This window comes from Kogia breviceps, chromosome 9 (genome assembly GCF_026419965.1).
Source record: "Kogia breviceps isolate mKogBre1 chromosome 9, mKogBre1 haplotype 1, whole genome shotgun sequence".
NCBI classification, from domain to species: Eukaryota; Metazoa; Chordata; class Mammalia; order Artiodactyla; family Physeteridae; genus Kogia; species Kogia breviceps.
In genome coordinates, this window is record NC_081318.1 from 115,404,706 (window position 1) to 115,432,406 (window position 27,701).

At 47.2% G+C, this 27,701-nt stretch overlaps 1 protein-coding gene and 1 long non-coding RNA gene across 5 annotated transcripts; one reads left to right on the forward strand and one right to left on the reverse strand.

The window, feature by feature from the left end:
- Window positions 1–2,140: 2,140 nt before the first annotated feature.
- Window positions 2,141–5,737, reverse strand: PPIA (peptidylprolyl isomerase A). Of its 4 annotated transcripts, none has more exons than XM_059074628.2 (6): window positions 5,613–5,729; window positions 3,985–4,051; window positions 3,514–3,544; window positions 3,335–3,423; window positions 2,913–3,085; window positions 2,141–2,389 (listed from the first exon to the last, which is right to left on the reverse strand). In XM_059074628.2, exons 4-6 carry the CDS (start codon window positions 3,341–3,343, stop codon window positions 2,257–2,259), a joined length of 315 nt encoding a protein of 104 aa, XP_058930611.1. In that variant the 5' UTR covers window positions 3,344–3,423; window positions 3,514–3,544; window positions 3,985–4,051; window positions 5,613–5,729; the 3' UTR covers window positions 2,141–2,256. The 4 variants fall into 4 exon arrangements, with proteins under 4 accessions (XP_058930611.1, XP_066899115.1, XP_058930610.1 ...); XM_067043014.1 differs by lacking the exon at window positions 5,613–5,729 and adding an exon at window positions 5,211–5,444; XM_059074627.2 differs by lacking the exon at window positions 3,985–4,051 and having other exon boundaries at window positions 5,613–5,737.
- An 85-nt stretch (window positions 5,738–5,822) lies between these two features.
- On the forward strand, window positions 5,823–27,208 carry LOC136794887 (uncharacterized). Its single transcript, XR_010842359.1, has 3 exons — window positions 5,823–5,911; window positions 10,100–10,196; window positions 20,718–27,208. It is a non-coding gene; the product is annotated as an uncharacterized lncRNA (long non-coding RNA).
- The last annotated feature ends 493 nt before the right edge of the window (window positions 27,209–27,701 follow it).

Sequence of the window (27,701 nt, forward strand, 5' to 3'; positions counted from 1 at the left end):
AGGCAGGATTAAGTGCATATAGCATCACCTACAACGCCTTCCTGCATAAAATGCTGAATGTGTGTCCATTCGAGCTTCTCTGCCTAATTTCCAGTTTACAGAAAATACAAGAGCCAGAGAGAACAAGCAAGTATCACGAAATGGAGACCTTAGGCAGCTCCAAAATCAGGGACATTCGACAAAGTCAATGCCCTGTTTAGGGAGTTGATGTCAAAAAAAAAAAAAAGCAGGAGGCCAAGACCACACAGTTATAGGACTCAATTTGTATGAAATGTCCAGAAAAGGTAAATCTAGAGACAGAAGGCCAACCTGTAGTTGCCAGGGACTGGGAGTGAAAGCAGGAGGGACTGCAAATGGGCACAGGGTCTTCCTGGTGTGGTGGATTATGGTGATGGTTGCACAACTCAGTAAATTCACTAAAATTATTGTACTCTTAAAATGGGTGAATTTTATGGTGTATAAATTATCTCAATAGGCCTTTTTTTAAACATTAATAAATAGAAATTACAATATGTTAAAAAAAAGTAGAAGGGCTGTTCTAGATTGAAAGACACAAAAGACACCTAACAAATAGTGTGTGAACCGAGGTTGGATCTTTGGGGGCAGTGGGGTGTGTGGGCAGGAGAGCGTTATTAAATACATTGTATGTAAATTATACCTTAATAAAGCTTATTTTAAAAACCACTAGGGACTTCCCTGGTAGCACAGTGGTTAAAAATCTGCCTGCCAATGCAGGGGACCACGGGTTCAAGCCCTGGTCCGGTAAGATCCCACATGCCACGGAGCAACTAAGCCCGTGCGCCACAACTACTGAGCCTACACTCTAGAGCCCGTGAGCCTAGAGCCCGTGCTCCTCAACAAGAGAAGCCACCGCAATGAGAAGCCTGTGCACCCCACAAGAACCAACGCAGCCAAAATTAAAACCTCCAGAACCAGTGGGGGAAATCTGAATAAGGACCATGCACTTCAGGCTGTATGGATTTTGCTTATTTTCTGACGTGTGCTAAAGGAACTGGGTGAGCCCTACCTTATTGGATGCATGGCTGGCCGACTTCTCTGGAAGCAGCGGCTCTTCTGCTCAGGGAAGCTGAGGCCACACTGTAATCGATTCTGCTCACCTCGCCTTGTCCTGGAGGCCTTCATCATGTAGCAGCCACTTTTTCTTTACACTAGGTTTAAACTTGCTTTTTCAAAACTAACAGTATGTTTTTAGGGACACACAGGTGATTAATTTAAAAAAAAAAATCATGGGTCTCTGGTGAGGGATAATGAGTATGCAACTGGGGAGGACCCCCCAACGGGAGTTCTTGATCTTAAAGGAAACCATGTTCATGAATATAAAGGCCTCATCTGGACCAGATTATGGCTCAGACTACCAGGTCTGCACTATGGAATGAGTGCAAGACCTCAAATGACCATGAGGGCCTGTACAACTAGCCAGGGAGCAGTTCCATAATCTTAAAAGACGGTTACCTGGTCACCAGCTGGTCTGGGGCAAGGCAGAGCCAGATGCCTTCTGCAGGTAGACTGCACCACACCAGGTCTGCCTGCCTTTCTCTAGCAGACTGAACTTCACAATTCAGCTGTCATAAACCCTGTACTCTGCATTTACATTCTCAAACAGCTAGATATCCCGAGAACAGGGTCCAAAGACCCTCCCCCTAAAGCTTGACATATTTCCCTCAAGGAGGGCCACCACATAATATGCTCAAATTAAGCTTTGTTAAAATTAGCTATTTTTTTCAATTTGTTATAGTTAAATGTGCCAAGTGAGAATTTTCCACTGTCACCCTTAAAGGAGTACTGCTCCAACCTGGTCACAATCTTGAAGTTCCACCTTGTTTTTTCCCTGCCTGAGCCTACATCTTCAGTATTCCACTCACAGCTTGCCCCTGGGATACTCAATCAGCAACACTTAATTCTTGGATCAGGGAAGCAAAAAATGATACTCTTTTAAACACATCAACTGTTGCCTTAGAAGTAAGAGTTGCTGCTTAAAATGAAATCTACATCAATACCCTAACCCAAACAAGGACAGACAACGGTTGTTTAGTTTTTATTTCATAACCATAAACTTAACTTTGCAATTCAGCTAAACTTGGAGGGGAATAAGGAAAATATGGAACCCAAAGAAGTGCAATGAGAGCACAAAGATTATAGTATATTTTGAGCAGATGGGGATGAAGGGGTGCTGCTCTCCTGAGCTACAGAAGGAATGGTCTGGTGGTTAAGATAAAACACAAGTCAAATTTATTATTAGATTTGTCCACAGTCAGCAATGGTGATCTTCTTGCTGGTCTTGCCATTCCTGGACCCAAAGCGCTCCATGGCTTCCACAATATTCATGCCCTCTTTCACCTTGCCAAAGACCACATGCTTGCCATCCAACCTGGAAACAGAAGAATAAACATTGCTACCTGCGACCTGCAGGTAGTAAGGAAATGAGAGAAATAAGCAGCCTGCATTGTGCATTGAGATAAGAACAGTGTCCCACAAATCAATATAGCATACCCAAGTAAGAGAAGACCAGAAGAGTGGTTTATCCAGCTTTTAGTACTAGCTAATGTCGACTAGTAAAATACTGGAAACATTTTATCCTTTTACCTAAAAAAAAAAAAGTGTCAACACCAGATTACTTTAAGCCAGTCTAAAAAAGGTGGTCTCCAAGAGTCTGTAATCACTGTTAAGAATCCTAATTTTAGAATGTACCCCTAAAAAAGAGCCAACAAATCACATGCTAATTAGATGAAAGCACCACTCAAATTCAACTACTCAACAAATGCCCTGTTTTGCTATTAGAGTATCTCACTTTCTATAGCTCACTATCTAAATGTATGACTATTCATGCCCTTCTACTACTTTAGAGCAGGAAACAGCAGGGAAAGGTTGCCTTTGCTATGTTCTGCTCTTACCACTCAGTCTTGGCAGTGCAGATGAAAAACTGGGAACCGTTTGTGTTGGGGCCAGCATTTGCCATGGACAAGATGCCAGGACCCGTATGCTTCAGGAGGAAATTCTCATCATCAAATTTCTCCCCATAGATGGACTTGCCACCAGTGCCATTATGGCGTGTGAAGTCACCACCCTGTGAACATAAGAGAACCTGTCACTTTTGGCAACACAATTGGAAAACATGCCAAGTCTGCAAGGTTCAAACTTCAATTTAGATGGCATGGTATCAGTGCAAATTGTCAAATAGACAAATATAACAGAAAACAAAGTATAAAAGTAGACTGGCACCACCAATGCAGACAGACCATATGTGCACATTCTGAAGTGCTCTGGCTCAATCCCAAATTAAGAGAACCCAAATCAGTATCAGTACATTTCATACCTGGCACATAAATCCCGGAATTATTCTGTGAAAGCAGGAACCTTTATAACCAAAGCCTTTCTCCCCAGTGCTCAGAGCACGAAAGTTTTCTGTTAAAATAAAGTGTATATTGTATATAGACACAACAGTTAAAAATCAGAATGCCTTTGTTAAACATTTAAAAAATAAATAAAACTAACCTGCTGTCTTTGGAACTTTGTCTGCAAACAGCTGTAAGAGAAAATGACAGTTAATGAAAAACATCTGCTTATTTTGTTGCTTTAGGGGCTTGTCTTTAGGGGCTTCTGAATCATAAATTCATTTTCTCACTAGAAGAGAATGCTTCTTCAGTAATTACTTTGAATCCCAAATAAGAACTGCTCCTGACAGCCTTAAGGTCCTGCGGGGTTGGGTTAGCAACATGACACCCAAAGACATGCCAAAAATCCAGAACCAGGAATGACTCAAATAGTGTGAGGCTTCTAAAAAGTGACTTAAAACTTGTATGTGTATCACACCTACTTCTAAACAAATATATGGTCTCTAAACATCACCTCCCCCAACTTCAACTTGAACCTAAAGACAAGAACTTTCAAGAATAGGAAGTACTCCTGCACGATCAGGGAGTAAATAGCTGTAATTTTAGTCACTGGTAATGAAAATGCTACTACCTCCAATCTGTTAACATAGCTTTATGGATTGGATGAGCAGTCACTTCTTGGTTTCCAGGTCCCTTACCTAGTAGTGGGGTAAAAAATAAAGATTGGTTTCTAGTACAACTGCTTCGAACCTTTCCTGCATATATCAAACATTTTGGCTAAAAAAGCTTAAATACCATAGAAAACGCAAGCCCTTGCATAAAAACAGTTTAAAGTACTTAATGAACTATTCCACAGACCTGTGACTTAAATCACCTACTGAAATCCCTGGCTGTTTCTTAGAAGACTTATTTAGCTTCTAAGTACTGTATATAAAATATACGGTCTCTTTTAAGTATTAACGTGTCTCCAACCCTTGTACTAACTCGTTTCCCTTTTAGACCCTTACTAAAAGTTAAAGCTCGCAGTGGCAGTTCCACCTCCATTCTCACCAAGGGATCTGTCAGAGCGCCTATCTCATTTCCATTAAGCCCTCTGGCTAACCTGAGACACACAAGCTACAAAGGGTTAGGCTCAGGCCAAGTTTCCACGTGGCCCCTGGCCAATTATCAGCTGACTTCAGATAAAGGTGGAGTACACATCTATTGGATGTAATATTTCTCCAGAGAGTTTTTTTATGTCAGGGCAAGTTTCGACATGGGCCCTTATCAATTCTTAGCCCTGACTACAGTGAGAGTGGGCTACAGACTTATCTTCATGGGGGGCTATCTAAGCTTGGACTAAGATCCTACAACCTGATCACTGGCGGCTCTTTGAGAAGTGTTAAAACAGGATAAAACCACTTAGGGCTACACCCCAAGACCTACCATGCTGGGTTAACTGAAACGGAATCCCATTTACCGTTTGAAGAGCCCGCCGAGTTACTTAGCTACCCTGCTGTGATTACAAACTGATTAAGAAGTACCCATAACACGCCTGAACTAATTAGGAAACCACTGGAGAAGGCCTGCCGCGCTGCCGGTCTCGACTAGACCGTTCTGCGCGGGGACGACCGGGAGGGGCCCGGGCGCCTCCCACCCGCCGTCACCGCAGCGGAAGGCGGGCCTCGGCGCCAGCGGGGGGAAGGCAGCCGGCACATTTCCGCTCGGGGTGGGGGCGGGGAGGGGCCTCTTTCTACATCAACCTCGCGATTTTAAAACACCCGGGGAAGCCCTCGAGCCGGCCGACCCCGCACCCTTATAACCCAATCCTGAACTAGCAAGCGTCCTCCGGGACAAGGGATGGGCTGCTATCCCCACCAGCCCTGGCGCGCCCGGCGCGGGAAAAGGCAGCCTTCAGGTGCGGCAGCCGCGTCGGCTCGAAGGAAGCGGCTTCCGAGTCCTCGAGGGCGGCCCCGGGAAGGTCGCGGCTGCCCGGGGCCGGCGCCCGCCTTCCGTCTGAGGCGTTGCCGACCCTCAGGGCCGCGCGGTCCCACGCGGCAGCCAACCGCTAGCGGCCCGAGCACGTGCGCGGCCGGAAGGGCGCGGCCGCGCCCGCCCCGCCTTTGTCTGCCCGCCGCCCCCGGCCTCCCAAAATGGCCCCTCGTCAGGAAATGGCGCCGCGCCGCCCGCGTTCCTCAAGCGGGGCGCCCGCACCCAGCCCCTCGGCCTCCCCACCGCCGCCCGCTCAGGCCCACCCGGCACGCCGCCGCCCGCCCCAACCTCGAAGGAGACGCGGCCCAAGGGCTCGCCGTCGACGGCGATGTCAAAGAACACGGTAGGATTGACCATGGTTGGGCAGCGCGGGAGATCCTGGTGTGGCGGCGTCTGCAAAGCAGCACGAGCCCCACCGCCCGCCTCTTTTATAGCCGGTTCAGGCCCCGCCCATGGCCGGTCGCGCGCCTCATCCCTGGCCAATCGCTACCGCGGGTCAGTCGAAGTGACGGTGTGGCTGGGCCTATGGGTGGAGATGGCGCCGGAGAGGAGGGACGGGAGACGCGCGTGCGCGCTGGCAGATGCAGGTAGGTTCCCGCCCGCCGCCTCGGTTTCCGCGCTGCGGCGTGGGGTACCTCGCCGGCGACTGGGTTGGGGACGGGGCTTGGAGACCACCCTGGTGGGCCGGTTGGGTCGGTGGGAAACCGAGAGGCACGCACCTGCCTGGGCCCGCGGCCAGGACGTCTTCCTATCGCGCGCAGAGGGGGCAACTGAGGCAAACGCAGGGCTCAAGGTCGCGCCGCCCGCCAAGGTCGCTCGGGGGCCAGGGCCCGTGCCGCTCTGGGAGGCCAGGTGGCTTTGGGCATCACCATTTTCCCACTGCAGATGAGGATGAGGCGCAGCCGCCGCCCTCTCTCCCTTCCCCCTTTCTCCCCTAGGCTGAAAGGTTATGAAATGCTTCCAAAATACCCTACTTTGCGAAAATATCTTGCACACTCTGCTTGAATTTTCTCCAGTAGGAAGACATTAAAACAAGAGCCTGTCACTTCCCTGGTAGCGCCGTGGTTAAGAATCGCCTGCCAATGTGGCGACATGGGTTTGAGCCCTGGTCCGGGACGATCCCACATGCTGTGGTGCACTTAAGCCCTTGCGCCACAACTACTGAGCCTGTGCTCTAGAGCCCGCGAGCCACAACTACTGAAGCCCACACGCTGCAACAAAGACCCAATGCAGCCAAAATTAAATAAATAAATTTAATTTTTTTAAAAAAAGTAAATTCCCTTAGGCAAAGATATTAATAATACTTTTATTACTAGTACTAAATGCACTTATATGGCCCTTGTCTTTTGTTCGGAAAACCTTGAAAAGAAAATTTATATATCCTCTGACATTCAGAATGTTATTTAGTATCTCCAAAACCAGGATAGGGTTGTGAGAAGCAAATGAGAGTCCTTATGAAAGATGAAATCCAGTGTTTGGCATCATGCCATCATTATCAATAATGGCATTGTGAGCCTACATCTGCTCAGAATTTATAGAGAGTGTAGTTTTGTTCTCACAACCACCCCAGAATCCGCATTTACAGATGCGGAAAGTGAGCATCCTTCATGTTAAATAGCTTGCTCAGAGTAACCAGCTTAGGAGTATTAGCAAAGCCAGAACTGGTAACTGCTTTTTGCCCATTCCCCAGCACCGGTGCTTTGTGACCTTAAGGAAGCTGCTTGTCCTTATCTGACACTGAAAAAATGACCTGAGGCCCTCAGGCATAAACTCCCTCAACTTCTCTCTCCTCCACCCCGCACCTTAAAGCAGTTAGGAGCCCCTCCTAAGAAATAAATGAATGAATAATAAGGTCATCACTTATGACTTCCCTCACATTACTCTTCAGAGCCCTCCCTTCTCTTCACCATCATCATAGTCCTCTCACTCACTTCTTCTACCAAGAACTCAGAGGGGCACCCTCCACCTGCGAGGGGTAGAGGCAGTGAGGGGAAGCCAGGCTGTGTCCTGTGCAAGCCGCAAAGATGGGGGGGGTCTCTGTGGCAGGCACGCAGGCATGGTCAAAAGGATCCTGTCTGCAGCCAGGCCAGCCTGGGCATTACTGACCTGAGTTAGGTGGTAAAATGTGCAGTAGTTTTTTGTTTTGTTTTGTTTTCTCTCTCTCTCTGTCTCTTTGACGTGTGTATGCATTTCTTTTTCTTGCTTCACTGTGCGGCGTGCAGGGATCTTAGTTCCCCAAACAGGGATTGAACCCTCGCCCTAGGCAGTGAAAGCACAGAGCCCTTAACCACTGGACCGCCAGGGAATTCCCTGCATTTTCTTTTTTAACAGCTTTTAACAAGTGAATTTCATGGTATGGAAGCTTTATTGAGACGTAGTTTACATACCATGAAATTCACTTGTTCTAAGCCTACAATTCAGTGACTTTTTAGCAAATTCAGAGCAGTGCAGATATCACCACAATCTAATTTTAGAACATTTCCCTCACCCAGAAAGAACCTTGTGCCCATTTTTAGTAACTCCCTTTTTCCACCCAATAACTGCTTTTAAAATTGTGTAGTTAAAGATTGATTTAGACTTGTGGTTTCAACTGGAAATATTAAAGTTTATATATTGCATTTTTTTTCTTTTTTTTCTTCTATTTTTGGCTGCATTGGGTCTTCGTTGCTGCACACGGGTTTTCTCTAGTTGTGGTGAGCGTGGGCTACTCTTCGTTGTGGTGCATGGGCTTCTCACTGTGGTGGCTTCTCTTGTTGTGGAGCATGGGCTCTAGGTGCATGGGCTTCAGTAGTTATGGCACAAGGGCTTGGTAGTTGTGGCTCATGGGTTCTAGGGCGCAGGCTCAGTAGTTGTGGCGCACGGGCTTAGTTGCTCTGCAGCATGTGGGATCTTCTCGGACCAGGGATCCAACCCGTCTCCCCTGCATTGGCAGATGGATTCTTAACCACTGGGCCACCAGGGAAGTCCCTACATGTTGCATTTTAACATTTAAGAGAACTTTAGGTTCAACCTATTTAAAAGTTTATTAAAATTGTTTAATGATCAGGGAGGTTTTTTCATTGTTACTTTGGACAATGAAGTACTTTAAAAGGAAGCCAAATGTATCATATCTATAAATGCAGTTTAAATGTTTGAAGATATATTAAAAGAGTTCAAATCTGCGATACCTATAAAGAGACAAATATGATGTGTAAGCTGAAGAACTATGTTTTAAATGTAGTTTAATAAATTAAATATCAGTTGTTAAAATATAACAAAATAACTCCTGAGTAGTCTTGCTACATAAGAAAAGATGCAGGGCTCCAATTCTCACGTCAGGGAACCCAGGGAACTTTACTCCCCACCCCACCACCCTGTCCTCAGCTCCAGCCCCATCACTTCACAGCTTCACAGGTGCCACCACGTCCCTTCCCCTCCCACATCCCCCAAGTTCATGTTCAATATCATCTGGCTGCCACAAAGACTACGGAAGGGGGAGAAAAGGAAAAGGGCAGAAGGCTCGGGAGTGGTGCCATCAGTCTTGTTTGCAAAGCTTTCCCAGGAGCCCCACCCAGCGGCTTTCACTCTTGGCAGCAGGAATCCAGGAAGATGAATGTTTTGATCTGGGCACATTGCCACCTGAGCCACCCGGCTTCTGATAGTAAGGAGGAAGGCAAGATGGCTGCTTCGGGGAGACAGCAGGCAACACCCGAGGCAACAGCTATTGCTGACCCAGCAGAAAAGGGATGGACTCGGAGGGACCGGGAGTTCTCAGCCCTTAGGACACCTGCACATCAGGGCACAGGGAGAAACCCACCTCAGCCTGGCCTGGGGGAGGACCACCCCCCGCAAACGTTGGATTTGATTGCAGGGCGGGACCGGGGTGGGGCTGCATCTGCTTAGTGAAGCCCAGATCATTCCCCATCTTCCTGGATCACCCCAGATCACCGGAGGCTGGGGAAGGTGGTGTCTGGTGTTCTCACATAAGGTGGGGAATTTTCCTAACAGAAAGGGTCACAGTAACCAAAAAAGGGGGAAATGAGGCCTAAGTTAGTTAATTCAAGATTGCAGAAAATATCGGGTGCCATTATTATGATCATTATTTAATTCTCATAGCAGTCCTTTGAAGTAGATACTATTATTTTGGTGGTTTTTTGGTTTTTTTGTTTTTGCGGTGCTGCATGGCATGCAGGACTCCTGACCGGGGATGGAACCCGTGCCCCCTGCAGTGGAAGCATGGAGTCCTAACCACTGGACCACCAGGGAATTCCCTATTTTTCCTATTTTTCACAAGAGGAGACAGAAGCTCAGAGAAGTTGAGTAGCTTCCTCAGGGTCACACAGCTGCTAAGAGGTGGAGCGAGATGTCCACTCTACCTGGTTTTGGGCCCTGTGCTCCTCACCACCATGCCACATCCTGAAATTTAAAAAAATTATGGCAAAATATACATAACATAAAGTTTACCATTTTCACTATTAAGTGTACCGTTCACAGGCATTAAGTACATTCCTATTATTGTGCAGCATCCCCACCATCCATTCCGGAACTTTTTCATCTTCCCAAACTGAAACTCTGTCCCCACTGAACACTAACTAACTCCCCCATCCCCTCCCCCAGCTCCTGACACCCACCATTCTTCTGCTTTCTACCTGTATGAATTTGCTTGTTCTAGGAACTCCATGTGAGTGGAATCATACAATATTTGTCCTTTTGTGACTGGCTTATTTCACTTAGCATAATGTTCTCAAGGTCCATCTATGTTGTAGCATGTGTCAGAATTTCCTTTCTTTTTGTAGGTGAATAATATTCCATGGTTTATCCATCCTTCCATCAGTGGACACTTGGGTTGCCTCCATCTTTTGGCTATCGTGACAAATGCTGCTATGAACATGGGTGAGTCCTTTCTTTCAATCTTTTTGTGTATATACTGTGAAGTGGGATTGCTGAATCAGACAATAATACTGTTTTAATTTTTTAAAGAACTGCCATACTGTTTTATTTACTTATTTATTTATTTTTGGCTGCGTTGGTTCTTTGTTGCTGCGCGTGGGCTTTCTCTAGTTGCGATGAGCGGGGGCTACTCTTCGTTGCGGTGCACGTGCTTCTCATTGCGGTGGCTTCTCTCGTTGCAGAGCATGGGCTCTAGGCACACGTGCTTCAGTAGTTGCGGCAAGCGGGCTCAGTAGTTGTGGCTTGTGGGCTCTAGAGCGCAGGCTCAGTAGTTGTGTTACACGGGCTTAGTTGCTCCGCGACATGTGGGATCTTCATGGACCAGGGCTCGAACCCATGTCCCCTGCCTTGGCAGGCGGATTCTTAACCACTGAGCCACCAGGGAAGCCTGCCGTACTGTTTTTCACGGCAGCTGCACCATTTTACATTCATACCAGCCATGCACAGCGGTTCCAGTTTCTCCACATCCTCACCAACACATGTTATATTTCGTTTGTTTGTTTTTATAATAGCCATCCTAATGGGTGTGAGGCAGTACTTCATTGTGGTTTTGACTTGCATTTCCCTAATGATTAGTGATGCTGAGCATCTTTTCTTGTGTTTTTGGCCATTTGTGTGTCTTCTTTGAACAAAGAAACATCTATTCAAGTCTTATCTGTTTTTCAATTGGGTTGTTTGGCTTTTTGTTGTTGAGTTTTAGGAATACTTTACATATTCTTGATATTAATCCCTTACCATATATATGATTTGCAAATATGTTCCCCCATTCTGTGGGTTGCCTTTTCATTCTGTTGATAGTGTCATGAATTTTTTTTTGAGTGCCCAGGTTGCATCCACTGGCTGGATCTCAACTTTGGCTGCATGATAACTCACACTCAGTTTTGACGTGTGTGTGGGTCCGACCACCAAGGGAAGGTCAACGTTACTCACAAAGCTCAGTTCTCCAAATTCCTGGGGTGATTTCAGCAAAGTTCCTGTGGTGGCCATCCTGGCCTCCTCCTCTAATGATGAAGGTGGAACTGTAGCAGGTGAAGACAGAACCAGGGGGGGAAACCGAGGCAGGGACCATTCAGTCCTCTGTCCAAGAGCAGCTATGTCACGTATAGAGCCCATAGCAAAATGAAATGTGGGGCCCCTTATTAAAAAATGGTCAAGGATTCCAAGACAGGGACGGCAGAGCATTAAACCAAGCACAGGGCCCTTCTGAGCACGGAGCCCTGTGTGGCTGCATGGGTCACATGCCCCTGATGCTGGCCCTGCCACTGCCTTTGGTGGCAAACCGTCAATCCCTGGGAGCCCTGGACACAGGGGACTTTACACACACCCCCTGGCTCTTTCCCAAGAGTCATCACCAAGTGCTCATGAAGAAGACGGGAGGCTGGTCCAGGAGATGGAGAAGTCTCCCTGAGGCTCTGAGGGAGGAGCAGGGGTCCTAAGAGACCCTCCAAGGACAGGGGCTCTGCAGTAAGCACCTGGCAGTGACTGTCTGCCCTGGGAGATCATGAGTAAGACCTGGCCCTTAGGGTCAGGCACGTGGCACTCCTGGAGCCTGAGGGTGGACATGCCGGGCCCTATACCGTGTACCAGTGGGAGTGTGTCAGGAGAGCTGAGACCTCCTGAAGGACAGACACATGGGGCCTCTGAGAGCAGTGGGATCAAGAGAGACACTACAGGTGTCCCCAGGCCACACCGACTGCCAGGCAATGGCCGTCTACCACTGAGGAGGTGAAAGAGCAGAGTGAGACCACCCGCCAAGGTGCAGGAGCCCAGGGCCTGCTGCAACAGACCCTCACACACTCAGATGCCAGCGCTGCTAAAGGAAGGTCTGATCCTGCTGCCTGTGGTGAACTGAATCTAAAGCAGCCACAAAGTCCAGACTCAGCTCACCCACAGTCCAGATGGGCTGAGCCCAGCACCAACAGCCAACACAGAAGGATGTGCCGTTTCCTGGGCATCCAACTCTTTACTTCAGCCTCTGCTATTCTTTACACATTGTGCTTGGTATTCAGTGACAAATCCTTCCTGCCTGACTGCCTTTGAACTGGGGCATTGGCTTTTTCCTGTCTTTGGACTGGAACTTACACCATTGGTTCTCCTGGGTCTCCAGCTTGCTGACTTGCCCCACAGATCTTGGGGCTTGTCAGCCTCCATAATCAGGTGAGCTAATTCCTCATAATAAATAAACAAACAAATACGTATATCTCCGATTGGTTCTGTTTCTCTGGAGAATTCTGACTAAACGTAGACACCAAAAACAAAAACAAACCAACCCCAAGATAATGTGACCCATCATCTAGAAAGGCAGCAGTCAATAGAGCCAGACCCAGAGATAGACTGTGTTATAAAACAAGAGACTTTAACCATGGTAAATGTGTAACAGGATATACCGCAAAGGGTGGATGATGTCACAGCAGGTGGGATTTTCAACAGAGAGATAGAAACAATAAAGAAGAGCCAAATGGAAATGCTACAAAGGAAAAATATGAAGTTAGAAGAGACTATGATGTCGGAGATGAAGTCTTCTTTTATGGATTTACAGCAGATTGGACCCAGCAGAGGAGAAGACCATTGAATTTGAAGACAGGTGTCATGGACTGAATGTTTGTGCTCCATCTCCACCCCCAAATGCATATGTTGAAGCCCTAACCCCAAGTGTGACTCTATTTGGAGATAGGGCCTCTAAGGAAGTAATTAAGGTTAAATGAGATCATGAGGATAGGGCCCTGATCCAATAGAACTAGTGTCCTTATAAGAAGAGACACCAAAGAGTTCACTGTCTGTCTCTCTGTCCATGCACACACACCAAGGAAAGGCCAGGTGAGTGGGAAGGCAGCCATCTGCAAGCCAGGAAGAGCTCTCATGAGAAACCACATCAGCTGGAATCTTGATCTTGGACTTCCAGACTCCAAAAAATAAATGTTTGTTGCTTAAACCACCCAACTTGTGATATTTTGTTATGGAGCTCAAGCAACTAAGACAACAGTACAATAGAAATGATTCAACCTGAAGTACAAAGATAAAGAATGGGGAAAATAAAACAACAGACAGACCATTCAAGATCTGTGAGACTGTTGAGCAGTCTGACATATGTAATTGAAGTCCCAGAAGGATAAGAGGGAGAGAATGGGAAGAGTAAAATTTAAATAGATAATGGTCAAGAATTTTCTAAAATTAATGAAAGAGGACTTCCCTGATGGTGCAGTGGTTAAGAATCCGCCTGCCAATGTATCCAGAGACTGTCATACAGAGTGAAGTAAGTCAGAAAGAGAAAAACAAATATCTTATATTAAAACATGTATGTGGAGCCTAGAAAAATGGTACAGATGAACCGGTTTGCAGGGCAGAAATAGAGACACAGATGTAGCGAACAAACGTACGGACACCAAGGGGGGAAAGTGGCAGAGGTGGTGGTGGTGGTGGTGTGATGAATTGGGAGATTGGGACTGACAGATATACACAAATATGTATAAAATGGATAACTAGGGCTTCCCTGGTGGCACAGTGGTTGGGAATCTGCCTGCCACTGCAGGGGACACTGCACTTCTCATCAGAACCAATGAAGGCCAGAGACAGTGGGATGATTTTTTTTTTTTTTGCGGTATGCGGGCCTCTCACTGCCGTGGCCTCTCCCGTTGCAGAGCACAGGCTCCGGACGCGCAGGCTCAGCGGCCATGACTCACGGGCCCAGCCGCTCTGCGGCACGTGGGATCTTCCCAGACCGGGGCACAAACCCGTGTCCCCTGCATCGGCAGGCGGATTCTCAACCACTGCGCCACCAGGGAAGCCCGGGATGACATTTTTAAAGTGTTGAAAGGAAAAAAAGCAAACAAATCAAGGAGCAGAGAATGGACTACTCAACTAATGGTATTGGGGCAGTTGACTGTCTCTTTAAAAATAAAGTTAAATCTCATAGGTCATATTTACTAATCATGTTGTTTAAATATATTTTGCTGTTCTTTTTTCTTTTTCATCAATTACTGAAAAACATGTTATAGTATCTTATTATGACTGTCGGGTTTTATTTTTCTCTTTTTAGATCTGTCAGCTTTTGTTTTATATATTTTGAGGCTATGCTCTTAGGGGCGTACACATTTTTAAAAATAAATTTATTTATTTTATTTATTTGTTTTTGGCAGCATTGTGTCTTCATTGCTGCGCACGGGCTTTCTCTAGTTGCGGCGAGTGGGGGCTACTCTTCGTTGCGGTGCGCATGCTTCTCATTGAGGTGGCTTCTCTTGTTGCGGAGCACGGGCTCTAGGTGCATGGTCTTCAGTAGTTGTGGTGTGTGGGCTCAGTAGTTGTTGCTCACGGGCTCTAGAGTGCAGGCTCAGTAGTTGTGATGCATGGGCTTAGTTGATCCATGGCATGTGGGATCTTCCCAGACCAGGGCTTGAACCCCTGTACCCTGCAATGGCAGGCAGATTCATAACCACTGTGCCACTGGGGAAGTCCCTGGGCATACAGATTTTAAATGAAGATAGAGTATTCTGCTCTCAAATCTGCCCATTGATCTGAATTTCAGCTACATATTTTTCAATTCTTGAAGTTCTATTAGGTTCCTTTTCAAACCTGCATTATCCCTTTTTATAACATACTGCTTCCTGTAGATATTTTTCAAGCTTGATTCTCATTCTTGAAACACAATAAACATAGTTATTTCATAAAATGGCTCTGATAATTTGAAAATTTAAAGTCTTTTTCTGTTTCCTACTATTTCTGTCAGTTCTTGTGGGCCTGGTTACCTTTGAATGAAGGCTGAAATTGTATTTAAAATTTTATTGTCATCAGGTGAAGGTAACTTCCTCCAAAGAAGACTCTTGCTGGCTTCTTCAGAAATCCCCAAACAGAATTTTTGCCCCCATACCCAGGTGTTGGGAGCAATATGATGTAGGGCCATTGTAACTCACCAAATACCCAGATGGGCAAGCCCTTGGGCTACATCCCTGCAGAGCTGGCTCACTGCTGGTTTTCCCTCCTCTGGATGTGCGGCGCTTTAGGGTACTAGCTTAATGTTCTTGGGGAGGGGGTGTCACACTTCCAACCTTGGGTGGCCCTTGAGCCTTGGCTTGTTCCCCAGGCCCCTGAAAGGCCAGCAGACATCCACCTAGTTTTATATCTTTGATAGGAATTGGCAGATGCTCAGGGAGAAAATAACCCAGACTGACTTCTCTGGGTTCTTGCCTTCTCCTCAAATTTGGTAACTCCATACCATCTTGTTAGCTCTAAGATGTTTTAAAGAATATTTTTAAATATTTTATTCAGGCTTTTACTTGCCTTTAGCAAGAAGGTTGCTCCAAAGTCATAGTCCCCCATTGCTGGAAGCGGGCATGCTTCCCAAAGCTAAAGGTCTACCTCACCCCCCAAATATGCAGTTCTAATTTTAAAATTAAATGAAAAAGAACCAGAACTAAAGAATGAGGTACTATTTTTTACAGTCTTGGGGAAGAAAAGGCCATTATAGGCTGACATGAAGGCCAGAAGCCATGAAGGACTACATAAAAACATACTAATAATAACAAAGTTAAAAATCACTTCAGCAGGGGCTTCCCTGGTGGCGCAGTGGTTGAGAGTCCGCCTGCCGATGCAGGGGACGCGGGTTCGTGCCCCGGTCCGGGAAGATCCCACGTGCCGCGGAGCGGCTGGGCCCCTGAGCCATGGCCGCTGAGCCTGTGCGTCTGGAGCCTGTGCTCCGCAATGGGAGAGGCCACAACAGCGAGAGGCCTGTGTACCGCAAAAAAACAAAAAAAACACTTCAGCAAAAGACTATGAACAAAGTTAAATGATGTACATGCACAACAGACAGGTTAATATCTTTAATAATATTTGAAGTGTTCCCTTTTAATTAGAAAAAAGATAAATACTACAAACACTACAGATGAAAACCAAAAAGATGAACAAGCAATGCACATTAAATATGAAAAAGAGGATTTATCCCGCTAATAATCAAAGAAACGCAAATCATAGCAACAAGAAGATCATCTATAATGTCCATTCTGGGCAAAGATTAAAGCAACAAATAATGCCCATACTAATCTGGAGGCTATGGGTTGGACACATTAAACATGCACAGCTTTTTGTATATCAATCATACCTCAATAAAGTGGTTAAAAAAAAGAAAGAAAGGAAGAAAATAAATAATGCCCAGGGAGTTCCCTGGTGGCCTAGTGGTTAGGATTCCGGGCTTTCACTGCTGTGGCCTGGGTTCAGTCCCTGGTGGGGGAACTGAGATCCCATAAGCCGAGTGGCGTGGGCAAAAAAAAAAAAAAAGAAATAATGCCCAGATCTTGCAGGGAAGTGAGAATTTGGTCTAACAGGACAGCAATCTGGGAAAGAGATCACTGTTTTAGATATACATGCAGCGGTCCCCAACATTTTGGCACCAGGGACCAGTTTCGTGGAAGACAATTTTTCCACGGAAGACGGGGTGGGGGAATGGTTCAGGTGGTAATGCAAGCGATGGGGAAGTGATGGGGAGAGACGGGGAGAGATGGGGAGAGATGGGGAGAGATGGGGAGAGATGGGGGTGATGGGGGAGCGATGGGGACAATGGAGAGTGATGGGGAGTGATGGGGAGAGATGGGGACGATGGGGAGAGATGGGGAGCGATTGGGGAGTGGTGGGGACGATGGGGAGAGATGGGGGTGATGGGGGAGCGATGGGGACGATGGGGAGCGATTGGGGAGTGGCACATGAAGCTTTGCTCGCTTGCCCGCCCCTCACCTCCTGCTGTGCCACCCGGTTCCTAATGGGCCTCAGACCCGTACCAGTCCACGGCCCAGGGGTTGGGGACCCCTGTTCTATGGAATTCCCTGGCCATCCAGTGGTTAGGACTCAGCACTTTCACTGCCATGGCCCTGCTTCAATGCCTGTTCAGGGATCCCACAAGCCACAAGGTGTGGCCAAAAAACAAATGTCTTCTAGAAATTATCCTGATAAAATAATGGAGCAGCTTCATAAATATCTATTTGCCTGTAGATATGAGCATATGAATTTGTTCATCGTACCATTGTTGATAAGAACAAAAAGTTGGAAATAACCTATTTTTTTTATTGAGGTATAGTTGATGTACAATATTATATACGTTTTGGGTGTACAACATAGTGATTCATAATTTTCAAAGGTTATATTCCATTTATAGTTATTATAGCATATTGGCTATATCTCCTGTGCTGTACAAAATATCCTCGTAGCTTATGTACTTTATATATAGTAGTTTGTACCTCTCACTCCCCTATTCCTATCTTGCCCCTCCCTGCTTCCCTCTCCCCACTGGTAACCACTAGTTTGTTCTATGTGAGTCTGTTTCTTTTTTGTTATATTCACTAGGTTGTTGTATTTTTTATTATTTTTATTTATTTTGGCCACACCAAGTGGCTTGTGGGAGCTCAGACCCCGGCAGTGAAAGCACCGATTCCTAACCGCAGGGCTGCCAGGGAATTCCCTAGATTCCACATGTAAGTGCTCTCATATAGTATTTGTCTTTCTCTGACTTATTTCACTTAGCATAATGCCCTCCAGGTCCGTCCCTGTTATTGCAAAATGGTAGAACTTCATTCTTTTTTATGGCTGAGTAATATTCTATCGTAGATACATACCACATCTTCTTTATTCATTCGTCTGTTGATGGACACAGGTTGCTTCCATATCTTGGCTATTGTAAATAATGCTGCTATGAACACTGGGTACATGTGTCTTTTCGAATTAGTGTTTTCATTTTCTGCTGATATATCCAGGAGTGGAATTGCTGGGTTACATGGTAGTTGTATTGATATTTTTAGTTTTTTGAGGAACCTCCGTACTGTTCTCCATAGTGTCTGCACCAATATATATTCCCACCAACAGTGTAAAAGGATTCCCTTTTCTCTATATCCTCGCAAACATTTGTAATTTGTGGGGAAATAACTTAAATGTTAATATGAGGTTGTTAATGAGCCATGGGCCGTATGTACAACAGAACATTATGCCACTGTCAAAAAATAAGGAAAGTCTATGATACAGAAAGCTACCCAAGATCTTTTTTTTTGTTAGTTTTTGACTGCACCATGTGGCATGTGGGATCTTAGTTCTCCAACGAGAGATCGAACCTGTGCCCCCTGCAGTGGAAGCTCAGAGTCTTAACCACTGGACCACCAGGGAAGTCCCCTTTCCACGATCTTTTTTTTTTTTCTTTTTTTTTTTGCTGTATGCTGACCTCTCACTGTTGTGGCCTCTCCCGTTGCGGAGCACAGGCTCCGGACGCGCAGGCTCAGCGGCCATGGCTCACGGGCCCAGCCGCTCCGCGGCATGTGGGATCCTCCCAGACCGGGGCACAAACCCGTGTCCCCTGCATCGGCAGGCGGACTCCCAACCACTGCGCCACCAGGGAAACCCCACCATCTATTTTTAAGGGGGAGAAAGAGGATTACGTGGAAGCAAACATAGAATGATCTTATTTATGTAAATATGTGTGTTTATATAGAATCTAAAATAATGTTAACTAAGCTTTTAATAGTGGTTATCAGGAATTCCCTGGTGGTCCAGTGGTTAGGACTCCACGACTCCACTGCAGGGGACACAGGTTCGAACCCTGGTCAGAGAACTAAGATCCTGTATGCCCTAAGATCCTGCATGCCATCTGGTGTGGCCAAAAACTAAAGCAACGGCGACAAAACAAACCCAGTGCTTATCTCAGGGCAGGAAGGGGAGGAAGACCTAATAGGATACTTCTGTTTTCTCATTATTATTAGAATTTTTTACAGCAATTCAATTTATTCAGCTTAACAAATGCTTATTTAGTGCCTATTATATGCTAGGCACTGCTTACATATATCATAAAAAAATAAGTCAGCTTCCACTAAAAAAGGAACTTCTCAAAGAGCAAAGTAATTAGTAAGAGAGAATTGCACAAAGCAATTAACTTTAGGAAAAATGAGAGGTCAGGTAAGTGAAATGTGAGCAGCATCTTGAAGAAAAAGGAGGAAACGGGGTGGCAGTTGGAGTGGACAGGGGTGGAGGGGTGGGTGGGAAGGATGGGGTGGGGACAGGCTCCGTCCATGTCTTCCGTACCGTGCAAACTTCCGGTGCTGGCATCTAGGGCACATGTGTACACTTGGGCAGGGGCAGTGCTCCTGGATGTCATTCCTACACCAACACAGCAGGTGGAGGTGAGTGGACCACGTACACAGATCCACAAACCAAGCCAAATTGATCCCTGACCCAGTTTCCCCTGGGCTGGATCCCAGAAGCACCTGGGGCCCCTCCAGCCCCACTCAGCATAAGAGAAGTCAGATGATGGGCGAGTCAGGGTAGAAAGAGACGGTGAGGTTAACTGTGGTCTGGCTCCAGTGTTGCCAGCTGCCCTGCCCTCTGGGGCCCTGGAGCACCCTGGTGAGTCAGCCTCCTTTCCTGCCCGGAGCCCCCAGAGGGCAGGGACGCCAGGACACATGGGCCAGACTTCATGTGGCCCTGCACCACGTACAAAGGGGACCTGAATTCTCTCTGAGGACACAAACTACATGCAAGCAGAGCCGTCAGAACTGTAAACAGAACATGATCTCTTCTGCTATAATTTCACCAGCCTGGTCTTTTCTGTATAAGACCCTTTTTAGATCTTGTCTTCCCCATTCTTTTTCTTTTATTTCTTTTTAATGTATAAATCAGAACTTCCCTGGCTGTCCAGTGGTTGAGGCTCCACACTTCCAATGCAGGGGGGTGCAGGTTCAATCTCTGATCAGGGAACAAAGATTCCACATGCTGCGCGGCCAAAAGACATGTATAAATCATGTTGTGTGTGCAATCTTATTGCCTAGCTGTCAACTTAATCCTATAACATGAGCGTTTAGTTCGGTTCCAACCTCCTTGATACGCCTTATACAATGTAGGGCAACGTTCCATGCAGTGGAAGTTCCATAATCTGCTTCGCTCCTTCATTACTAAACACTTCTCTCTCCTGAGCTCTTTTTTATCTTTATAATAAGTATGTGGTTTTCCCATGCGAGGAAACCAGGGACCACTGGGAAAATGCCCGACCAAAGGTCAGAGGCAGGGAAAGGGCAAGGTGAGCCCCAAACGGCTTGGGCCAGAAAGCAAGAGTGTTCAAGTCCAAGTGGATCGAGGAGCCAGGGTACCACCTGTCAAACTCGGGTCAGTTTAAGTATCAAGTCAATTTAAGTATCAAGAAGAACGACAGGGCTTCCCTGGTGGCGCAGTGGTTGAGAGTCCGCCTGCCAATGCAGGGGACACGGGTTTGTGCCCCGGTCCGGGAGGATCCCACATGCCGCTGAGCGGCTGGGCCCGTGAGCCATGGCTCTGCAACGGGAGAGGCCACAACAGTGAGAGGCCTGCGTACCACAAAAAAAAAAAAAAAAAAAAAAAAAAAAAAGAAGAACGACAGTAGTTATGACATATTGGACAGAAACAAATCCAAGTCCACAGTGATTCTAAATAACAAAAGTGTATGTATGGGGGGGTCGCTCTTCTTCACAGAATTCCAGGCAACGCATATAGAAGGAAAGATCAAAGGGGGAAAATCACTTTGCAGTGCAGTCATGGCCATCGTCAAGGACCCTCAATGGAGGCTAAAACCATGTTGAAATGATGCTGAATGGCCTTACTCTGCAGCCCACTTACAAGTACAGTAGGGGAGAGGCCCCTTCACCAAGGGAGGCTGCTGGTTACCACTGAAAATAGCCAATGATGAGACAGCTGACCTTACAATGCAACGAGGCCACTTGGGCAGGACTCCAGACTCTGAGAAGCCCTAGACACAGCAAATGTCTTCCTGGACTCCACGCGCACAGAGAACTTCTATAGGGACCATATAGGGGTCATTCCTGCTTTTCACCTGTTTCGGCTGTTTGTTTCTTTTAAAGTTAGTAACAGTAATTAAGAATCATATTTACAAATAATATGTAAGATACCAATTGTTTAACAGACTTTGTTTTTAACATCTTTATTGGCATATAATTGCTTTACAATGGTGTGTTAGTTTCTGCTTTACAACAAAGTGAATCAGTTATACATATACATATGTTCCCATATCTCCTCCCTCTTGCGTCTCCCTCCCACCCTCCCTATCCCACCCCTCTAGGTGGTCACAAACCACCGAGCTGATCTCCCTGTGCTATGCGGCTGCTTCCCACTAGCTATCCACCCTACATTTGGTAGTGTATATATGTCCATGCCACTCTCTCACTTTGTCACAGCTTACCTTCCCCCTCCCCGTATCCTCAAGTCCATGTTCTAGTACATCTGTGTCTTTATTCCCGTCCTACCCCTAGGCTCTTCATGATATTTTTTTTTCTTAGATTCCATATATATGTGTTAGCATATGGTAAGAAACTTTTTTAAGAACAGTTTTAGGCTCATAGGGAAATTGAGGAGAAAGTACAGATATTTCCCATATATCCCCTCTTCCCCACCCCTGCCCCTGGCCAACCTCCCCCATTACCATCATCCGCCACCAGAGTGGTGCATTTGTTACCATTGATGAAACTACACTGACACATTATAGCCACCCAAACCCACCGTTTACATTAGGGTCCTCTCTCAGTATTGTATTGATACATTCTATAGGTTTTGACAAATGTATAATGACATGTACCCACCATTACAGTATCACACAGAGTATTTTCACTGCCCTAAAAGTCCTCTGTGCTCCAGCTGTTATCTTTCAGCCCCCAACTCCTGGCAACCACTGATCTTCTTACTGTCTCCATAGTTTTGCCTTTTCCAGAATGTCATAGAGTTAGAATTATACAGTATGTATTCTTTTCAGATTGGCTTCTTTCACCTAGTACTATGCATGTAAGTTTCCTCTATGTCTTTTTAAATTTTTTTATTGAAGCATAATTGATGTGCAGTATAACAAAAGTTACTGGTGTACAACAGACAGCTCATTTCTTTTTAGTGCTGAATAATATTCCGTTGTCGTCTTGTACCACAGTTTATTTATCTCTTCACCTGTTGAAGGCATCTTGGCGGCTTCCAGATTTTGGCAATTATGAATAAAGCTGCTATAAACATCTGTGTGCAGGTTTTCATGTGGACATAAATTTTCCACTCCTTTGTGTAAATACCAAGGAGCCCGGGGGCTTCCCTGGTGGTCCAATGGTTAAGACTCCATGCTTCCACTGCAGGGGGCACGGGTTCGATCCCTGGTTGGGGAACTAAGATCCCGTGTGCCATGCGGCCAAAAGAAATTTAAAAAAACAACAACAGGGAGCCCAGCTGCTGGATTGTATGGTAAGAGTATGTTGAGTTTTATAAGAAACCACCAAACTGTCTTCCAGAGTGGATGGACCATGTTGCATTCGCAGCAGCAACGATGAGGGTTCCTGTCACTTTCGTGTTTTATTTTTTATCATGGGTGTGTCTTTACTGGACAAAAGCAGTGTTTCCTGCTCATGCTGCAAGGAGTCAGCAGACGGCGACACTGTTGGCAGGTGATGGCTGCTCCACCGAGGCCTCTCCTGTCTTGGGCTCCTGTGGAGAGGGTGGGGGAGAAAAGAGCAGACCCCAGCCGCCAGAAACCTCAGGCTCTGTGGTCCCGTGTGGGCTCAGCCGGGAGGAATTTTGGCCACAGACAGAAAATACCACACAGCGCTGGCTCCGGCCACATGGACCTGTTTTGACATCAGCGGGGGCGGTTCTCCAGTCCAGCCGGCGTTACCAGAGCTCCACCCGCTCCACCTCGTGGTCACATCCTGACTGCCATCCTCATCCAGCCACAGGAAGGAAGAGCGGTACGGAGAAGGTGGCCCCCTCGCAGTCAGCCAGGGTCCCAGCACCTGAAGGGGGCCACGAGGAGCTGCAGAGGAGCTGGGAAGGGAGCCGCTTCTGGGTGGTGGGGGGGGGCAGGGGTCCAGCAGGAGAGCAGGGTCACTGTGCCCGGGTCTTGCTCTGCCGCCAGCCATCGAAGATGGTCGAACTCTTCCTCAATCAAACCAGCAAGTGCTCCCTGGACACCTGCTGAGTGTCCTAGAGTGGCCCTGCAGGGCACAGTCCCTAGCAGGGGACAGTCACAGGCTGAGTGGAGAAGATGCCAGCAGGAGCTCCGCATGCTTGCGAGGCGCTTGGCGGTGGGCGGATGCAGCGGCCCTCGGGGAGAATGGGCCAGGCCACATGCACCTCTGGAAGACAGCTTTGCAGCCGCCCCATATGTTCCTGCCTTAATCTCTTCGACAGATGTTTTGGGCACCGGAATAATCCAGGACACGGGAGAGATCTGCTCCCTGCCCTCATGGAGTTCACTGTCTCATGGGGAAAACAGATTAAAAAATTATATGATCTCCTCTGACCAAGAATGTTTAACCACGCTCTAGACTTCCCTTGAAGGTGACAGGACACACGGGATGAAGGAGAAAGTGAACAGTGCCAGGAGGGAACAACCAGGTGAATGTGGGACATTCTATAAGGTGACTTGACTGAACAGTTAAAAAAAAAAATCAATATAAGGGTGGAAAAAAAGGCCAAAGACTGTTCTAGATTGAATGAGACTAATAACCAGTTGCAAAAGTGAACCTCGATTGAATCCCAGATTGCAAAAAAAAAAAGTGATAAAAGGCATTTTAGGACAAATGGGACCTTTGAATATATAATAGGTGAAGCTATGGAATTACTGTTAGGTGTGATCATGGTGACGTGTTTGTAACAGAGAACATCCTTGTTTTTCCAAGATGCGCGCTGAAGTATTTAGAGATGACGTGTGGGGACTTCCCTGGCGGTCCTCTGGTTAGGACTCTGCGCTTCCACTGCAGGGGGTGTGGGTTTGATCCCTGGTCGGGGAATTAAGATCCCGCATGTGCGGCAAAAAAAAAAAAAAATAGTAGGGATGAAGTGTCTCTCTGCCACGTACTTTCTGAAGCTGGCAACAAAAAAAGCGAGTGTGTGCATTAAAAAATACAGATATATGGAGGGAGTGAGAGGGAACAGTAAAGCAACAGGGCAAAATCCTGACACTTGGTGAATCCAAAGGTTGTGTGGATGTTCCTTGTACTATTTTTTAACTTCACAAAGGTAAACTATTTAATCGTCTGTAATTGATCAGCTACAATGGGGACCGTGACAGCAACCCAGAGGTGAACCCCGGCCAGAGCCAGAGGCTCCGACTCATTCTGGAAACAGAGAGCTCCCTGGGGCAGGGGCAGTTCAACCAAAGCCCGAGCTAGGGTAAGACACTGAGAAACCTGCAAGTCTTCAGACAGGGTGGGGAGTGGGGAGGCAGAGGGGCTGGTCTCTGCGGCCGGAAGCCCGGCTGGAGGAGGTGAGGCCAGGCTGGGCTGGCTTTGGGCTAAGGAATGTGGACCTCATCCTGGGGCATCTGGGGGCCACCTGCACCCCCTTCTGAAAACTGACCCCTCTCTCAGGAAGCACTCATCATCCCACTCTAGCCACGGGGGCCCCCGCTAGCTGAGCCAACCAGAGCCAGACTGGAAAGCAAACAGATGGTCAGTGCCTTTCTGTAGTGAGCCAACTTGAGCCAGGCTTGGAAGCTCAGGTCTGGAGAACAAACCTTTCAGAAGGGGAGAATTGCCGTCCTGGGGTGTGCCTGCCCGTGTCCAGCTGTCCCTGATACTGACCAGGGATCTTGGCCTCCCCCAGTCAATAGAAATTGACCAGAGGCCAGACAAGAAATTCAGGCAAGGCTTTATTGGGGCCCCTGCTGCGGCAGGGGGGGAGAGAGAACAAGTTAGAGGTTTCCTTACTTGCTCTCCCGGGGGGGGCCAAGCTGATTCCTTATATGGGGTGAGGGTAGGGGTGTGTCCAGGGGTCGAGCTTACGTGGTTTGCCCCCGCTTTTGGTGGTGCTGTGCGCAGGGGGCATGCACGGTGCCCTGCTTTTGCTTCTGACACCCTGTTTTTGCTCCTGGCTCTTCAGAAGTGGCAGTTGGGGTTTTCTTTGGTCTCTTTGTCCATAATTTGCCCCAAGATGGTTCCAAGTGGGTCATGGTCATTTGCAACCTGGGTCGTGGCTAACACCCCACGGAGAGGGTTTCAGCAGAGGAGCACCCTGGCCAGAAAGAGCTGGGTGTCGGAGGCTGGGCGGCGGTGTTAATCACTGCTAGTCATAACTAGGAACAACTTACAGTAAACATGAGCTTTAAGGGTCAGTTAACCAAGGGGTGCAGACCTATGACTCACTTATATCAGGTTCAAGACCAGGCTAAATTCATCTCTGGTGATACGGGCCAGAACAGCAATAGGTGACGGGGTGGGGGGAATGGTGGAAACATCTGTCTTCACCTGGACAGCAGTTCCACAGGTGTATGACCTTACAGAACTCAGTTCTGTATGTCAACTTAAAAAAGTGGATCAGGCCAGTGGCCAATGACTCCCAACACAAAAGGTAAACAGTAAAAAAGAAAAAAAAGGCTTCAGCAGTCCCTGGGCCCATGAAACACTCCCTTGATCCTGTCTAGAGACTTCTCCCTCCAACCATTGCCCTGACGTCCTTGCTTCTCTTGTAGAACCCGTGGCAGTCAGGATGAATGGTCTCAGGGGCCACCCAAGCTTGAAAGGTTGTTAAGGAGGACGGGGCTGCAGAGGGCAGAGCTAAGGGGGCAGGGGTGGCAGCCCCTTGCCGCAGGGAGAGAACACAGGCCACCGAGCCTGGAGCGAGAGAAGGCCAGGAACATGGCAGTGCTGCTGGCAGGGAGCTGCCGAGAACAAAAACACTCAGGAAGTATTCCCTCTTCTGCAGTGTTTACAAGGGTGGGATAAAGATTGGTATAAGCCTTTAAATGGTAGGATTCACCCATGAAGGCATCTGGTCCCAGACTTTTCTGTGTTGGGGGAGGTTTGATTATTGATTCAATCTCCTTACTTGTAGGTCTGTTCATATTTTCCATTTCTTGTTGGGTCAGTTTTGGTAATTTGTATTTCTAGGAATTAGTCCATTTCATCTGTTATCTAATTTGTTGGCGCACGATTGTTTATAGTATTCTCTTATCCTTTTAAGGTAAGGTCAGTAGTAATTTCCCCAAGTTTCATTTCAGATTTTGGTCATTTGTTTCTTTTCCTTTAGTCAATCTAGCTAAAGGTTTTTTTCATTGTTGCTTTTTAAAGAAACAACTTTTGCTTATGTTGATTCTCTATTGTCTTCCTATTCCCTCTGTTCTAATAGTTATTTCCTTCCTTCTGCAAACTCTGGATTTAGTTTTTTTCTACCGCCTTCAGTTGTAGTTAGGTTAACTGAGTTCTTTTTTGCTTTTTTTTTTGGTAGTATTCATTCATTCATTCGCCTGTGCTGGGTCTCAGTTGTGGCATGCAGAATCTTTAGTTGGACATGTGAACTCCCAGGCGCAGCATGTGGGATCTAGTTCCCTGACTAGGGATCAAACCTGAGCCCCCTGCACCAAGAGCACGGAGTCCTAGCCACTGGACTACCAGGGAAGTCCCTCTTTTTAAATGTAGACGTTTACAGCTATAGATTTCCCTTTACCACTGCTTTCATTGCGTTTTAGATTTTGGTGTGTAGTGTTTTATCTTGTAATTTGTGACTTCTCCTTTGACCCTCTGTTGAAATGTATTCATTTACACATATTTGTGAGTTTTTGTTTCCCTTCTCTTATCTAGCTTCAATTCCACTGTGGTCAGAGCAGGTACTTTGTATGATATCAATCTTTTGAATTTATTGAGGTTTGTTTTGCCGCCTAACGTGTAGTCTCTCCTGGAGAACGTCCCATACACTTAAAAAGAATGCGTACTCTGCTGTTGTTGGGTGATCTGTTGGGTGTTTAAGTTGCATATTTGGTACGTACGTAAGGATATATAACATGAAGCATAAGGTGAAAACCTGTGAAACCACCGCTCCCCTTGAGAGTCAGAACACCACTGACAGTCATTCTCCCCAGACGCACCCCTGTGCTGTCCCCACAGGGAGCACTATGGCCAGCGTCGACCGCCTTGCTTTCCTTCCTGTCGCCAGTGTGCAGATCCCATGAAATGCAGACCTGGTGTCGGGCTTCATAAAACCAGCATCACACCGCGTGAACTCCCACACCTTGCTTTCATCCCTCACTGCTTGAGAAGAGGTGGCCACGGTGACGTCGGGGCTGGGGCACCCCTCAGACCTTTCCCCACCTCTCTGTGGCTGGAGTCCGAGCAGCCCATCTTGCGATCTCTCCACTCCACCCAGCATGTCACAGGCCAAGGGTGCAGAGGTGCCCCACATAGTGGGCCAGTGCTCCCAGCTGTGCCTAATATCACCTGGAAAGGCGCCCCCCACCCCGGCTGGGCTCTGCTGGGTCTGGGCTTCTGGGCAAACCCCGGGGCCTGCCTCTTTGCTCCCTGCAGCACTGGGGGTGCTGTTCCTCCCTCAGCCTCTCTCCACTTCCGTTCCCTCAGCCAGAAAAGCCAGAAGCAAAGCTGCAGAGGGACAGGAAGGCCCACATCTGGGGTTCCAAAATGTCAGCGGGCAACGGGGAGCCCGCCCACACCGGAGGCTCCCCCTGCGGCACGTGTCCGGGGG

Excerpts from the sequence above, each read along its gene's own strand:
- PPIA (XM_059074627.2), bottom strand. The coding sequence starts at position 5,681 with ATGGTCAATCCTACCGTGTTCTTTGACATCGCCGTCGACGGCGAGCCC. Across the intron at positions 3,086-3,334 it reads TTCCGGGATTTATGTGCCAG|GGTGGTGACTTCACACGCCA; the intron begins GTATGAAATGTA and ends TTATGTTCACAG. Across the intron at positions 2,390-2,912 it reads TGCACTGCCAAGACTGAGTG|GTTGGATGGCAAGCATGTGG; the intron begins GTAAGAGCAGAA and ends TTCTGTTTCCAG.